The following is a 17,383-nucleotide window of genomic DNA, read 5'->3' on the forward strand; positions in this document are numbered from 1 at the left end:
CAGAGACACTGAGGAACCAAACCTGGACCTGGAGATGAACCTGAACCCAGGATACAGAGGTTCAGTGAATGTGGTGTTGAAGGTGTGGAGGTGGATCAGTGTGTCAGAGGAGACTCTGTAGAAGGACAGAGAGCCAGCAGGACAGGTGGAGTAGCAGCCATCTTTGACTCAAGTCTATTATTAAATCCTAAACCTAAATTAAATAACTCATTTGAAAACCTGTTTCTTAGTCTTTCACACCCAACCTGGAAAACAATACAGCCAATTATAATAGTTATAGTGTACCTGGCCCCAGGTCAGAGTTCTTATCAAGTCTAGTCCTTAAAATAGATAAAGTAATGATTGTAGGTGACTTTAATATTCATGTGGATGTTGATAATGATAGCCTTAGTACTGCGTTTATCTCATTATTAGATTTGATTGGCTTCTTGTCAGAGTGTACAGAAACCCACTGTTGCGCAAGGGGCTCCCGCACGTTCTAAAATGATTTTTAAAGAGGCTTCTGGAGGAGGAGACCCCTCTCTCAGAGGTTCCGATGTCCCGCACAAGATGAAAAAATTGAGCAGTAAAAATAGTTGAATTTCCACTCGTTTCTTTAGGTCAGTTCAGAGTAGATTTATTTTGATTCCATTACAGAGAACAAAGTGGTCTAGACACAAATACAATACAACTCAATCCAGTGAGCAAAGTGTTTTGTCAAACGTCCGGAGATCAGACAAATCTAATTTTACATCTAACAATCCTCCTACAGCTTCTCCTCAACTACTGCACCAACAACCCTAATCTTTAGAATCAAAGGTATTTATTACCAGAGAAAGCCCCCCCCCCCCCCCACGTCTATTCTGAATTTAGTGACCTCTGCCGGTACTCAGGACGTATGACACACCTGCTCACTGTGACACAGTGTTCCATAGATACACCACTGTATGTTCTCAACAGGCTGTATGGATACATGATATCACAGTAAATATAAATGATACAATAACAACAAGTTACACTCATTTTCTGACAAGCGTAAGATTATATAACAGAGTAAACTTTCAGATATAGGTACTCTTCAGCAAGGTTATGGACTGCCCCCTTTATAATACAATGGTTATAGTACAATAACAAAAGATCTGCATACATGAGGTTGTGAACCATTGTTCATTATTGTTTGTTCATTTGTTACACGATGGTTAAAGATGATGAATTTAGTTTGTTCAGATCAAAACAACTCTTTAAACTTGAGACTCTTTTTCCACAGATGCTGAGTTTGATCCACAAAGACTCTTGTTTGACATTCGGAGGTTTCAAGACAACAAAGTTCAGTTTTCTACACAAAGTCAAAGATGTTTCATAGCTTCTCTCAGACAACACATCATTTCAGGTCATCACATGGACCTCGCTCACCACAAGACCCAGAGAGCTCTCAACCCCCCAAAGTCCAGACCAGCTCAGGTACCCCTCACCTGCTCCAACTGCATCTACAACCACTGAGAGATCAGGTTGGTCCTAACATCAGCTGTGTGTGATCCTGAACACAGTGAACTACGTGGTCAGAGAGAACGTTCCTCTAGAGGAGGAGACTCTGCTCCTCCAGAGAACACAGAGACACTGAGGAACCAAACCTGGACCTGGAGATGAACCTGAACCCAGGATACAGAGGTTCAGTGAATGTGGTGTTGAAGGTGTGGAGGTGGATCAGTGTGTCAGAGGAGACTCTGTAGAAGGACAGAGAGCCAGCAGGACAGTCCACATACACTGCTACTCTACCAGAGGAGGAGGAGGAGGAGGAGGAGATGGGTGTTCTTGTCTTATTGTGATAGACATAGTAACGACCATCTTCATCAGAGCATCTCAGACACCAGGACTGATCATTCTCTCCAAACCAACAGTCATCACCGTCTCCTTTCCTTCTGATTCCTCTGTAACTCACTGATACAGAAATCTCTCCTCTCCACTCAACCTCATAGTAACAGCGACCAGTCAGACCAGTTCTACACAGCAGCTGAGCCCAATGGTCAAACCTGTCTGGATGATCAGGATATGACTGAACCTCCATCACATGTGTCACCTTCCTGTTGTGGTCAGACAGTTTGAGGTTTCTGTGTGCTGTGTTTGTGTCGAGTGTGAGTTCACAGGAGTCTGATGGAGAGAACAAGACACAATACAGCTGCAGTTATTAATCTGTTTGATGATGACATCAGAGATGTGAATGAGTGATGTCACAGTTTGAAGACGCTTTGTTTTCATCAATCAAATTCAAAGCACACTCACACTTCCTCAGACCCGGTCTGACCCATCGGACTCCAGCAGGCTCCGCCCTGAAAGGAGGAGGGGGGTCAGAGCAGCATGGACACATGGACATTACATCCTGTCATCACAGAGCTTTGTTCTTCATGTTCACATGGAGCACTTATGATTCATCAGGATCTCATGTTCTTTGACTTCAGCGGAGCTTCTTGTGATAGGCCCATGACGACGGCTCATCCTGTTCACTTATTCATGATGTATTATTATCAGGATTATATTGAGCATCATCATCATTTCACACTCAGTCTCCTCCACCAGTCAGTCACTGAATCACATGTTTAAACCTGCATCAGCTGATTTCTTTGTCCACTTGTGGTTCAGTGACAACAAGCTGTAAACACAACATGTGACATCTCATCATCTTAGAAAGGAGGCGTGTCTAACATGATATCAACCAGCTGCTTCCACATCCAGCAGTTACACATCAACATGATGACTCATCAGGAGTCTTTGTGTTTGTGTCACCTGATGAATGAAGTCCACTGTTCTCTCTCTTCTAGCTCTGTTTTTGGTCTCCACCACCTACTGAGGGAAACATCTGTCTCTTTAGCTGCTGAATGCTCCACTATGTTCACCAGCTAGTCTCTGACTGAGTCTGTCTGCTGTTTGCTGCTGAGCAGGTAGTGAACAGAGGCTTCATCACAGCTTGTTGGATGAAAACAGCTGCTGAAACACTGAGACTGAACCAAACAGGAAATGTGCTGCAGAACCAAAACTAGGAGCTAAAAGAGGCTCAAAAGCTCAAAAGCAGCTAGAGCTGCAGAGATGGAGACGCTTCTCTGTGGGTTCATCAGCACCACACGACTCTTCACCATCACACAGAGTCAGCTGATCCGTTGTCAATATAGAAGTATTTGGATGTACAAAGCCATTCACATCCTGTCTCCTAGCAACAGTCAACACTGGTTTCTATTATCTGTAATCTGGGGGTGAAGATATTACAGTTCAAGTCCGTCTGCAGCCACAGAGCACTGCCTGTGTCCCCCTAGAACTTTGGTCCAGTCCTAAATAAACCTCTTTGGGCTCTGACACACCATGTCCACAATCAGCTGTTGGTTCTTCACTGAGCGTCTGTGGCCAACTGTCACCTGTAGTTTCAACAAGTCGACTCTTATCAGCCAGGGAACCCTAACCCTAACCCTGCAGAACAAACCAGAACCAGGTGAAGCTGAACTCCTTTGAAACAGAAAAACATTCCTATTGTGATAATTCATCAAGACGCTTTAAACAGATTGTTTCTTTGTCTGTTTGTCTTTTCACAATGATGTCTGGAGTAAAGAGCAACACACACTGGTGACAGATGATGAGCATCAAAACATCAACTATTGACCAGGCTGACAGTGTGACAGAGAACAAGTCTCCAGCTCTCCCTCTGCAGAGAGCTGCAGCAGGCCTCTTCATACCTGAGAGTTTCCAGTCTCCAATGTGGATCATCCAGTCCAGCAGATGGCAGCTTCACTCCTGAGACTCCTGGATGATTGTAGCTCAGGTCCAGCTCTCTCAGATGGGAGGGGTTGGAGCTCAGAGCTGAGGCCAGAGAAGCACAGCCTTCCTCTGTGATCAGACAGCCTGACAGGCTGCAAACACACAAAACGACACACATGTCACATAATCTGAGGGAACTGTGAGTGCTGGAAGGTTTATGTTTATTACTGTCATCACCAATGTGTTTGTGTGTAAACTTTAAACTTAGTCCAAGAAAAGTAATTCACAGGGTCACCTGAGAGTCTCCAGTGTACACTGTGGACTCTTCAGTCCAACAGACAGCAGCTTCACTCCTGAATCCTGCAGGTCGTTGTTACTCAGGTCCATCTCTCTCAGACTAGAGGACTGGGAGCTGAGAACTGAGGACAGAGCTTCACAGCTTCTCTCTGAGAGGTTACAGACACTCAGTCTGAAAAGACAAGGATGAAGACAAAATAAACAATAAGTAGAAAAGACAGCAGCGTATTTAAGGTATGATATATGAATCTAACTCTCTCTGTACTTACAGAGCTTTGTTGGAGGCTTTGACCACTGGCAGCAGCCTCAGAAGAGCCTCCTCTGAAGCAGAGTATTTCTTCAGGTCAAACACATCTAGATCTTTTTCTGATGTCAATAAGATGAAGACCAGAGCTGACCACTGAGCAGGAGACAGTTCATCTGTGGAGAGACGTCCTGAACTCAGGGACTGTTGGATCTCCTCCACTAGAGAACTATCATTCAGTTCATTCAGACAGTGGAACAGATTGATGCTTTTCTCTGGAGACACAGTCTCACTGATCTTCTTTTTGATGTACTGGACTGTTTCCTGATTGGTCTGTGAGCTACTTCCTGTTTGTGTCAGCAGACCTTGTAGGAGAGTCTGATTGGTCTCCAGTGAAAGACCCAGGAGGAAGCGAAGGAACAAGTCTAGGTGTCCATTTGGACTTTGTAAGGCCTTGTCCACAGCACTCTGGTAGACATGTGTTAGTTCAGGTTTGTCTCTAGAGACTTCAGACCAACGGGAGGTTGTTTGTTCTTCTGACAGCAGATTGACTCCAGAGTTGATGAAGGTCAGATGGACATGAAGAGCAGCCAGAAACTCCTGAACACTCAGATGGACGAAGCAGAACACCTTGTCCTGGTACAGTCCACTCTCCTCTCTAAAGATCTGTGTGAACACTCCTGAGTACACTGAGGCTGCTCTGATATCGATGCCACACTCTGTCAGGTCGGATTCATAGAAGATCAGGTTCCCTTTCTGTAGCTGATCAAAAGCCAGTTTTCCCAGAGACTCAGTCATCTCCCTGCTCTCTGGACTCCAGTGTGGATCTGTCTCAGCTCCTCCATCATACTTGACCTTCTTCAGTTTGGACTGAACCACCAGGAAGTGGATGTACATCTGAGTCAGGGTCTTGGGCAGCTCTCCTTCCTCTCTGGTCTTCAACACATCCTCCAGAACTGTAGCAGTGATCCAGCAGAAGACTGGGATGTGGCACATGATGTGGAGGCTTCGTGAGGTCTTGATGTGGGAGATGATCCCTCTGGCCTGCCTCTTATCTCTGAATCTCTTCCTGAAGTACTCCTCCTTCTGTGGGTCAGTGAACCCTCTGACCTCTGTCACCATGTCGACACACTCAGGAGGGATCTGATTGGCTGCTGCAGGTCGTGTGGTTATCCAGAGGCGAGCAGAGGGAAGCAGTTTCCCTCTGAAGAGGTTTGTCAGCAGCACATCCACTGAGGTGGACTCTGTAACATCAGTCAGGACCTCAGTGTTGTAGAAGTCCAGAGGAAGTCGACACTCATCCAGACCGTCAAAGATGAACAGAACCAGGAACTCTTCAAACCTGCAGATTCCTGCTTCTTTGGTTTCAGTGAAGAAGTGATGAACAAGTTCCACCAAGCTGAACTTCTTCTCTTTCAGCACATTCAGCTCTCTGAAAGTGAATGGAAATGTGAACTGTATGTCCTGGTTGGCTTTGTCTTCAGCCCAGTCCAGAGTGAACTTCTGTGTTAAGACTGTTTTCCCAATGCCAGCCACTCCCTTTGTCATCACTGTTCTGATTGGTTCCTCTCTTCCAGGTGAGGCTTTAAAGAGGTCTTCTTGTCTGATGGTTGTTTCTGGTCTGTGTGGTTTCCTGGATGCTGTTTCAATCTGTCTGACCTCATGTTCATCATTGACCTCTGCAGTCCCTCCCTCTGTGATGTAGAGCTCTGTGTAGATCTGATTCAGAAGGGTTGGGTTTCCTGCTTTAGCGATCCCCTCAAACACACTCTGGAACTTCTTCTTCAGGTTAGATTTGAGTTCACGCTGACAAACTGCAGCAGGAAGTCCTGAATGACTTCCTGAATAAAAACAAAGAACATCAATGAATAAATGATGAGGCCAATATGTCAACATACTGTATATGAATATATGTTGGTCCATCTCTTGAGACATTAGTAAACGTCACATTTATCCAGCATGTTAAATCTTTAGAAATCCTCTTACTGCTCTGCAGACAGTCAGCCAGCTCCTCCTGCTTCATTCTTCTCAGGAAGTTCAGTGTGATCGTCACAAATGCCTCTCTGCTGCTCCTCCTCTGCTCTTCATCCTCACCGTCCACCACCTCCTCATCCTCCCTCTGACTCTCTAAGCATTCTGGGTAATCTGAACTCAGTCCCTTCTGGATCTTCTTCAGCTCGTTCTTCACAAAAGTGACGATGTTCTCCTCCAGCAGCTGGAACAGAAGATTCTATGAATGACACAAACTAAAACCATGGAACCAAACATCAGATCCATGTTGGACAGACTGACAATCCACTGGTCTACAAAGTACAAACCATAAATATGGAGTCCAGGTGTGTTTGATGCTGCTGGGCAGACTGACCTCTGGGAACCTCTGAGCTCTCCTGGTCCTCTCTGTGGAGGAATCATGAACAATCAGCTCACATTCTGTTTGTACCATTAACACAAATACAACAATTAGTTAAAGATGTTGTGTTCTGTCATGATTGATCACAATGAAAACCAGATGCTGAATGAAAGTTACGAATGTAACTACGGTTCTATGAATCCTGGATGACCGCCAGAGGCAGTGCGCAACACTGGATATCTTATGTCTCGCGCACACGCAGGTTAAGTCTTTATATCAACAAAGTCACCTGTGACCTCGGGTGACCCCCGTCATCAAGTTCCGTTGTCATCCTGAGATCAGTCCTACGGAATCTTCTCGCGAGTTCACGGAATTCCGAGTGACCAAGAACTCTGGCGGTCATCCAGGATTCATAGAACCGTAGTTACATTCGTAACCTTCTTTCTATTTCATCCTTACTGACCGCCAGAGGCAGTGCTTAACACTGGATGACTTATATCAACAGAGTCACGAGGAATCACAAGTACTTACCTTGTATACCTCAGGCAGAGGAACTTGGCCAAAGAACCCTCCCCAGTGGGTGAGGGGTGGCAACGTTAACCCTGTAGTGTTTGGTGAATGTGCACGGAGAATCCCCATGAGGCCGCAGCACATATATCCTCCACAGGCACACCTCTCAGGGCTGCCCATGATGTGGAGACACTCCTGGTAAAGTGGCCCTTCACTTCGGATGGGAGAGCACGGTCGCCCGCCTTGTATGCATAGGCAATGGCTTCCACTATCCAGTGGGACAGGCGCTGTTTTGAAATAGTACAGCCCTTCTTAGGCCCACCATAACAGACAAAGAGCTGCTCCGACCGCCGTATGCACATACGCTCTGAGGGCCCGCATTGGGCACAGCAGCCTTGACCTCTCCTCTCCTGATGGGGGGTCAAACTGCGCAAGCTGGATAGGCTAGTTGATATGTGAGCGTGTCAGCACCTTTGGGAGAAACGCTGCATTAGGCCACAAAGTAACAACCGAGCCATCTGAGTTCCACCTCAGACATGATTCACTCACCGACAGGGCATGCAGCTCGCCCACATGTTCAACTGAAGTGATGGCAAGGAGAAAAAACGTTTTGGTCGCCAGCCATCTCAGCGCCACCTGTGCCAGGGGTTCAAAAGGCGGCAAGCATAGGGTGTCCAATACCATATGTAAGTCCCATGCAGGGGCATTCGGGGGATGCAATCGCAGCAGAGTCTGTGTAGTAGGGAGAACCAAGTCCTGCCTGGCCATAAGGGGGCCCCTAGCAAGACTCTGTGGCCTGTTGAAAAACTCTGAGAAGCATTGGCAAGATCAGGGGGAACGGTGGAAAGGCATAAAGAAGCCCTTCTGGCCACGTGTGAGCCAGGGCATCCTGACCCAGAGGACTGGTCCTCTCCGTCAGGGAGAACCAGTGGGGACAGTGGGTCGACATCTCTGAGGCAAAGAGATCCACCTCTGCCCTGCCGAAGAGACCCCAGATGTTCTGTACTACGTCTGGATGAAGCTGCCACTCCCCCGGTGGAGGCTTGTGACGTTCTCCTGGTAGGTACATTGCCCGAAGGCTGGTAAGGCGAGGGGCAGCCCAAGTCAGAAGGGCACAGGATACCTATAGTAAATTTGCGGATCTGGTGCGGATTTGCTGATATGCTCTCTCCCTCCATTGGGATAGAGCGAGTAGGCACTGTTTTGCTACTGTTATTGCCCTGTGTCTGTGCAACTTGGCGTCCAAGTGAAGGCTGTTCAGCCATCTCTGCAGGAGGCGCATTGACAGCAAACCAGCTGAGGCAGCTGTCAGTTTGCCCAATAGGCGGAGAAAAAGAATGTAGGGCAACCGCCTGCCCCCTCGGAAGGGGGAGAGGCTGTGGAGGATGTCGTCCACACGCTGGGGTGACGGACAGGCACTCATAGTGACTGCATCCAGAGCCACACCAATGAAGGTTATGCTCTAAAAGGGGCTCAGAAAGCTCTTGTCCATGTTCACCCTGAGGTCCCACCGGGCCACGTGAGAGAGAAGGCGAGCAGTGTCCTGTGCCGCCTGAAGCCGGGATGGCGCACAGATCGGCCAATCATCCAAGTAGGGCAGTATTTTCATGCCCTGTGATTGCAGGGGGGAAAGGGCAGCAGCAACGCACCTTGTTGAACACCCGTGGGGAGAGGGAGAGTCCGACTGGGAGCACCCTGAACTGGAAGTGCCGGCTTTGAAGGCAAAACGAAGAAACTGCCTGTGGTGAGGCACAATGGGAACATGGAAATAGGCATCCTTCAGGTCGACAGACGTGAACCACTCAGCGAAGATGAAAAAGGACTGATACCGGAACGTATCGATGACAGCGGTCATCCGAGGTCACAGGTGGCTTTGTTGATATAAAGACTCGACCTGCGCGAGACAGAAGATATCCAGAGTTAAGCACTGCCTCTGGCAGTCAGTAAGGATGAAATAGAACAGGTTATTATCTCTGCTTTGATTAGACAGTAGAAGTTATTTTATTGGCTGCACGGTATTGTCAAAAATTATATCGTAGGTCAAATTCAAACTGGTTTACTTTATATACCTTATATACCTTCCACCACTAGATACAACTACAACTAGAAACAACTATAATCACATCTGATGTGATACTTTTTCATATTTGGTGTAGTTTCTATTCTATCATTGTGTTGTTAGTCAGATGTACCAAGACTTCATACTGTTGATCTGTCACATCACTGAAACAAAGGGTCTGTATTTGGCCACAGCATCATTGGGGAGACTTCCTCCTCCGAGTCTTTCTAGTCTCCAGACCTCTGCAACTAAAGTTAGGATGATATGTCTAAATGGAGAAAAGGCAAACTCCCGGAGGACCTTCTTAACTTCCAAGCTCTTCTTTCCACTTTTTCCTCCTCTCTATCTACTGCTAAAGATTGCGTTCTTCCGCTCTAAAATCCTAACCTCTGCTTCCAATCCTAAAAAACTCTTTGAAACTTTCACTTCACTCCTCCAACCCCCACCCCCTCCTCCTACTTCCTCCCTTCTCCCTGATGATTTTGCCAACTTCTTTGACAAGAAGGTAAACGATATCAGATCCTCCTCTCAGCCCCTCTCTCCCTGTCCAATCCTGCCCTCACAGCTCTCCCTCCCATCTCCACGCCCCATCTTACCCTTTCTGGCTCCTCTCTCCCCTAACGAGGTCCTCAACCTTGTTACATCTAACCGCCCCACCACGTGCTCCCTTGACCCGATCCCTTCCCCTCTTCTTCAGTCTATTGCGACTGAAGTCCTTCCTTTCCTCACCCACCTCATCAACACATCTCTTGTTTCAGGATGCTTTCCCACGGCCTTCAAGACCGCCAGAGTCACCCCCCTTCTGAAGAAACCATCACTTGACCCCTCTGATGTGAAGAACTTCAGACCCTTTCTATCCAAAACACTTGAACGTGCTGTCTTTAACCAACTGTCTTCCTATCTCCACCAAAACAGCCTTTTGGACCCCCACCAGTCCGGGTTCAAAGTGGGTCACTCGACAGAGACGGCCCTCCTTGCGGTGACAGAGTCGCTTCACGCCGCGATGAGCTAACTCTCTCTCCTCTGTCCTGATTCTCCTGGATTTGTCTGCGGCGTTTGACACTGTGAACCATCAAATCCTCCTCTCATCCCTCGAGGGGATGGGCGTCTCAGGCTCTGCACTCTCCCTGTTTGCATCCTACCTGACGGGTCGATCCTACCAGGTGACCTGGAGGGGGGCCGTGTCGGAACCACGCATGCTGACTACGGGGGTTCCGCAAGGGTCAGTCCTGGGCCCCTTTCTCTTCTCGCTCTACACAACATCTCTGGGTTCTGTTATTCGCTCGCATGACTTCTCCTACCATTGTTATGCCGATGACACCCAGCTGGTCTTGTCATTTCCCCCCGGTGACACCCAAGTGGAGACACGCATCGCTGCGTGTTTGGCTGACATCTCGAAGTGGATGACGACACACCACCTCAAGCTCAACCTAGACAAAACTGAGCTACTGTTCCTCCTGGGGAAGGGTTACCTGCACCGGGACCTGTCCATCACCATTGATGATACCGTGGTGACGCCAACTCGGACTGCGAGGAACCTGGGTGTGACCCTGGATGACCAACTGTCGTTCTCGGCAAACATTTCATCCGTTACACGCTCCTGCAGATTCCTGCTCTACAACATCAGGAGGATTCGTCCCTTCCTGACTGACGAGACGGCGCAGGTTCTCATCCAGGCTCTTGTCATCTCCCGCCTGGACTACTGCAACTCTCTACTCACCGGAGCCCCGGCGACGGCCATCAGACCTCTGGAGCTTGTCCAGAAAGCTGCAGCTCGCCTGGTGTTCAATCGCCCCAAGTTCTCCCACACAACTTCCTTTCTCCGTTCTCTACACTGGCTACCTGTAAGAGCTCATCCAGTTTAAGACTCTGGTGCTAGAATACAGGGCAGTGAAAGGAACAGCTCCTTCCTATCTCCAGGCCATGGTCAAGCCTTACACCCCCGCCCGACCACTTCGCTCTGCTGCCTTGGGGCGATTGGTCGTCCCGTCGCTCAGAGGTCCTGGCGGCTGATCGACCCGGTCACGTCTGTTTCCTGTCGTGGCCCCTCAGTGCTGGAATGAACTTCCCACTGACGTCAGGACAGCGGAGTCGCTGCCCATCTTTCGGCGCAGGCTGAAAACCCACCTCTTCAGGAAGTGCTACCCTGAGCCTTCCACTTAGCGCTTATTGTTTTCATACTAGCTTGTTGCACTTATTGTATTCGTACTACTTATAGCACTAACTGTTTTTCTTGTTTCTGCACTGTACTTTGGCTCTGAGTTATGCTCTGCTTCATGCTCTTAGATGCTTGTTTGGAAAAGGAAATGTACTTATGACTTCTGGTGACTAGTATTTCTTTTGATTACCAATGTTGAATGCACTTATTGTAAGTCGCTTTGGATAAAAGCGTCTGCTAAATGACTGTAATGTAATGATATCCAGAATGCTACTTCCTGTCTGATGTAAAACCTAAAACAAGTAGTTAAAGATATTGTGTCATGATCATAATGAGAAATGAGATCATAATGACAAATCAAAGACTATAAATGATAGACGACCAAATTTGTGTCTGTGTAACAGCTAGTCATTTGTTTCATCTGTTTTAAGAACTTACTTTGGGTCATAAGAACGGCGTCCATCTTTGAAGTCAATCATACGACCATTAGACCAGTCACTCTTCATGGACACACAGCTGGGTCCAGGAGACGTTTCTCTCTGCTGCTGTGAACTGATAGAAACACTGACATTACATCTTCATCATCATTCAATCATGAAGAACCAGCTCACATTGTGTCTGTCCACTCAGAGACCAACACAAGGTAAAGGTCCGTGAAGTGATATCTGGATGTGGATCAGGTGAGTCCCTGTAGTGGTGAAGGTTTACTAGTCCTGCTGATCCCACTGAGAATCAACAGCTCAGTATTTCAGCTCACTGTCTTCTTCACCAGTCAGTTTGCTTTAGTCCCAACAGGTCTCACCAAGCCCTCCATGGAGCTCTCCCTCCCTCACTGGACACTGCCGAAGTGCCCTGGAGCAAGGCACCCAGAACCTCCAGCTGCTCAAGTGGAGCGTCTCAGTGTCAGACTGGTTGTACTGGGCAGCTCCCAGTGTGACTGTGTTTCAATGAAGAAGAGTGTTGGTGCTCAGAGAACTTCATCTGAGTCAGTAAAGGTTTAAAACCTGGAGATCTCACAACAGAGAGTCTGATAGAAACACATCATCATTTTTTTACGTCTCCATGCGTCCATTGGTTACCCCATGTTTAACATCACATGACAATGAATTGTGGGTAATTCCCTTATGAATTCCCTTCATCAAAGGTCGCTTTTTATCCAAAGCGACTTACAATTCAGATTCTATCACATACACCGTAGGCACAGCTACGGGAGCAATTTTTAGGGTTAAGGGTCTTTCTCAAAGACACATTAACTTGTGACTAGCGATGCCAGAGCCGGGGAGCGAACCACCGATTCCCTGATTGAAGGACGGCCCTACTTAGCCACCCGATGATTTGACAGTGGGACAGAATTAAACCCTCACGGACTTTACGGGAGCGCGCCTCAAAGTCTGTGAGTCCGTGAGGGTGGAGATTGGGCCAATGTCTTAATCTGCCGTCTAAAGAACTCTGTTGGCATCAGTGATGTGGAGCTGGATTGGTTGACGTCTTATCTGTTGAACTGGTCCTTTTCTGTAATGCTTGGAGGGGCCTCCTCTCTTCTGTGGGGTCCCTCAGGGGTCTATGTTGGGTCCCCTCCTGTTCACCATGTACATGTCACCACTAGGACTCATCATACGTCAACATAATACAGAGTTTCATTGCTACGCAGATGATACCCAGTTGTACATCCCATTAAGTCTGGCTCCACCACTGTTTCATGTATCATGTCCTGCCTTGCCGACATTAGAACTTGGATGTCTGAAAACTTCCTGGAACTAAATGACTCCAAATATGAAGTAGTTATAATGACCCCTGCTGGCCCCTTTCTGCATTCATGATCTCTCCTCCAGTCTGGGAGCTTCATCTAATAATGTTCAGCATGAAGCCCTCAACCTGGGTGTTATTTCTGACTCGCACTTGACTTTTGATGCTCAGGTGATCAAAGTTGTGCAGATCTGCTTTACTCAATTGAGACAGCGAAGCAGAATCAGGTCATTCCTTTGACCTTTGACCTGAGAGAGTCATTCATGCTTTCATCTCCTCCAGACTCGTCAACTATCATTGATAGACGACCAAATTTGTATCTGTGTAACAGCTAGTCATCTGTTTCATCTGTTTTAAGAACTTACTTTGGGTCATAAGAACAGCGTCCATCTTTGAAGTCAATAGGATGCTCCATAGACCAATCACTCTTCATGGACACACAGCTGGGTCCAGGAGACGTTTCTCTCTGCTGCTGTGAACTGATAGAAACACTGACATTACATCATCATCATCATTCAATCATGAAGAACCAGCTCACATTGTGTCTGTCCACTCAGAGACCAACACAAGGTAAAGGTCCGTGAAGTGATATCTGGATGTGGATCAGGTGAGTCCCTGTAGTGGTGAAGGTTTACTAGTCCTGCTGATCCCACTGAGAATCAACAGCTCAGTATTTCAGCTCACTGTCTTCTTCACCAGTCAGTTTGCTTTAGTCCCAACAGGTCTCACCAAGCCCTCCATGGAGCTCTCCCTCCCTCACTGGACACTGCTGAAGTGCCCTGGAGCAAGGCACCCAGAACCTCCAGCTGCTCCAGTGGAGCGTCTCAGTGTCAGACTGGTTGTACTGGGCAGCTCCCAGTGTGACTGTGTTTCAATGAAGACAAGTGTTGGTGCTCAGAGAACTTCATCTGAGTCAGTAAAGGTTTAAAACCTGTTCAAACTTTATAGCTTAGTTTGGTTATTGGTCCCTGTTCTCAGGGTGGTGCCCCATTATTACTAATCATTGTTAATAATCTTACTGATATTAATAATTATGTTGATGTTAATAATTTAGTTTTTCATATTTGCTGATAACTCAAACACGCTCCTTTTCGTTCCCAACAGAAGGTAGTGTTCCACTCCTCTCTCCTGATCACAAACCCCCACAATGCTTCACTCCCACCCCCTAAACTTCTGCTTTCACTGAATATTATTATTATTATTATTATTATTATCAGTTTGAAATCTTCACCTTTGATCAACAGAGTGGCGTCCATCTTTGAAGTTAATAGGATGCTCCATAGACCAGTCACTCTTCATGGACACACAGCTGGGTTCAGGTTCAGGTTCAGGTTCAGGTTCAGGTCCAGGTCCAGGTCCAGGTCCAGGTCCAGGACAGTGTGGTCCCTGATGGGTCCTGGTCACATGTAGAAACAGAGTCAGTGGATGAAGGACTTTGAGTCATGGACAGTTGGAGATGGTCATCTCACCTCTGAGCTTTGGTGTGTCTGGTTGTAGAGGGAGGGACTCCCTCCTCTCTGTCCTCACACTGATTCATAGCAGAGTCCAAACCTTCACACAAACACAACAACATTATGTCTCTTCATCAGGACAAACACACACAGCTCATTCACCTCAACACTGAACACACTCATGGGACAGTTTCCATGTTGTCGTCACGTTTGTGAAGAATTTAAAGTTAAAAAGCAATGTTAATGTGTTTAATAATCACTCCTAGTGGTGGATATAATGTTATAACATGTTTGTTTGGAAAAGTGTTAAATCATAAAAGTATAATCATTCTATGTATCAAACTATAAAATACAGTTACTGAATGTTTTGAGGGAAAGAGAGAGACCTTTGAGACGGGCTTTTCAGATCCGAAAACAACTGTATGATAATGTGATGAGTTTGGTGAGCCGACTTCAGGAATGTGGGGTGTTAACAGTGGGGGAAGGAGACGTATTGATCAAACAGAGATGTAGATGAAGACAGCCCTAAGAAAACATGGGGGTCGGGTAAACGCAGTTTTATGAGGAGGAGGACAGGTCGGACCAGAGGACACTATTCAGACATTATGCGGATCACTTAGACCAATGGAGAGCATTGTCCGAGGACAGGAGGAGACAATCGGATTCCAGCCAATCACAAAGCTGATAATGGACTTTTGAAAGTAAACTACTGACTTTTGGGTATAAAAACATTGTTAGGAGAGATGTTGTTCAGTTCTTGGCGATCCTCTTTACTGTAAACTGGCGTTTGTAGGCCGGTAGGGGGGGAGAGTCTTTGAACTCGGTTTCGCGATTCCTTACTGTCGACAGTGTAATTCAGTTTGTAATTGTCTTTTTAGCATTTGTGAATTATAAATACTTTTTCATTGTAAGCCGGATCCAGCTGATTTTTCTTAGCGTGACTTCGTTGCTCAAACAACAACGAAAGAGCGAGAGGTCCGCGGCCTCCTGCGAGCAGAGGTCTCACTCCATTACACGTTGAGCTGCAGAGTCATCTCTAAGAAGTGACGTTCTCAATGCTCTCTAGTCTTTTGTCTTGGAAGGAACCAAAGGGACTTTTGAATTCAGTCTCACAACAAGAAGTTACAGAAATACTAGATGTTTGTCTTCAATGAAGGTAACAGAAATGGAGTTAAAGCTGGAAGCAGCATTGATGGTCCTCCCTCCCTCGTTCATGTGGAGGGTTCTGGCTTCAGTGTAACATAACAGACTGTCAAAGTAAAAGCATCTCTCTGAACTCTCTGTGTGTCTCCTGGAGGTCTGACAGTAATCTAGTAGAACACGCTGACAGAGGAGACGAGTGAGGAGACGAGTGAGGAGTCCAGAGAAAGGAGCGTCAGTGAATCCAGAGCTGAGAGAGGAAAGTGGACTCAACTGGCTGTTAGTTGAACCCTTCAATGAAACACTGTGAGCTTTCATCTGCAGATGTTTAGTGATGTGTTGTCTCAATGTAGTGTGCATCATTTATTGTGACTCGTAACCTGAAGCTCACCGTTTACTGCTTTACAGGTGGTTTATACTGATGCCTACTGACATGACTCTAAACTGTTGTGAGCTCATTCCTGCTCTCCAAACACTTTAAAGTCTTTATCTTTACATAAAGGAAACCACATGTTGTTCAGAGGGTCCGCTCAGTGTTTGGACCTCTGTACTTCTGAAACCCTCATAACAACGGCTGCCAGTAGGTGGCGCTGTGACTATGAGTTCATATTGGCCTGCAGAAGTCCTCAAGCCTCGACTCTCATCAAGCATGGCACGTTTGGGACAGTTTAGACAAAGAACAGTCGAGTTACAGCAGATTGAAGGATGACGGTGAACCATGTAAAATGGCCGCCACACCACGTCCTCAGCCTCCATGAAACCTTTAATCTTTTGATAACTTTTCATCACTAAGGTCTTTAGATTGTTCTCACTAAATATTACGTTGATGTGATTCGTTCTCTAGGAGGAGTTCACTGAAGTTCAGCGCCTGGAAAGAGCAACAAAAACAAACACGAGAAATGGATACAAAATTCAAAATGGCCGACTTCCGGTTGGGTTTGGAGGACGGCTCCAGGAGACTTTTTTTTAAGTCTACATGTGATACGTGAGTTTACCAAAATTCACACATCTATGTGAAACGTACTGCGAGGGCTGCATGGTGTAAGCTGTGTAGGGGGCGCTATAGAGCCGACTTCCCTCTGAAGCATTAAAACCACATCAGATGAAGACATTGAGGACTTTAAATGTGAGACAGTTTGTTCTGTTTGGAGCATCTTGAGCCTCAGAAACACCTTCAGAGTTCATAATTCATAACTTTATGATCTTTGGATCACTTTTCACTGTCAAGGTCTCAAGAGGATCTGAAGTACATCAGGATACATCTATAGGAGGTAAAGTACCTCAATAATAATACAAATATAATAATCATAATTATGATTATTATAATGATGATCAGAATTATAATAATATTAATAATTATAATAATAATATTAATAATAATAAACATTAGAACAACAGCTCCTCTAAATCTAAATTAAGTTTCTTATGTACAGGATGACGTCATCGTCCGCTCTAAAGCTGCCGCACATCCATCCAAGGAGTACTTCCGGTCCGGATTTCAAAGTAAAGGATCGCGTGTCTTTTAGTTTACGTTATTTGGGATTAAAACAGTAATTTAAGATCCTGTTATTTAGATTATTCACATAGTACACAGTAAAATACTTCATATTACATCTGACTGTAGTCTAAATAATAATAAATAACAGGATCTTAAATTACTCTTCTGTTCCTTAATCACAAAGAACTCACGCGATCCTTTACTTTGAAA

At 46.3% G+C, this 17,383-nt stretch overlaps 1 protein-coding gene across 2 annotated transcripts in view; it reads right to left on the reverse strand.

The window, feature by feature from the left end:
• Positions 1–600: 600 nt before the first annotated feature.
• The window catches only part of LOC137866822 (NLR family CARD domain-containing protein 3-like), a 17,225-nt gene continuing 442 nt past the window's right edge, over positions 601–17,383 (reverse strand). The window contains exons 2-12 of one of the 2 annotated variants that reach the window (XM_068702979.1): positions 14,554–14,635; positions 14,316–14,480; positions 13,450–13,563; positions 11,777–11,890; positions 6,580–6,658; positions 6,248–6,476; positions 4,287–6,090; positions 4,016–4,189; positions 3,699–3,872; positions 2,260–2,306; positions 601–2,127 (exon numbers count right to left, since the gene is read on the reverse strand). In XM_068702979.1, the coding sequence (XP_068559080.1) occupies positions 1,556–2,127; positions 2,260–2,306; positions 3,699–3,872; positions 4,016–4,189; positions 4,287–6,090; positions 6,248–6,476; positions 6,580–6,658; positions 11,777–11,890; positions 13,450–13,563; positions 14,316–14,480; positions 14,554–14,621 (3,540 nt within the window). In that variant the 5' untranslated portion in view covers positions 14,622–14,635 and the 3' untranslated portion in view covers positions 601–1,555. Of the gene's footprint in view, positions 2,128–2,259; positions 2,307–3,698; positions 3,873–4,015; positions 4,190–4,286; positions 6,103–6,247; positions 6,477–6,579; positions 6,659–11,776; positions 11,891–13,449; positions 13,564–14,315; positions 14,481–14,553; positions 14,636–17,383 lie in introns of both variants that reach the window. The other variant, XM_068702978.1, reaches the window with a different exon arrangement.

Source organism: Cebidichthys violaceus, unplaced genomic scaffold, assembly GCF_023349555.1.
Source record: "Cebidichthys violaceus isolate CVI_PGR_0920_01 unplaced genomic scaffold, fCebVio1.0.p SCAF_9, whole genome shotgun sequence".
Taxonomy (NCBI): Eukaryota; Metazoa; Chordata; class Actinopteri; order Perciformes; family Stichaeidae; genus Cebidichthys; species Cebidichthys violaceus.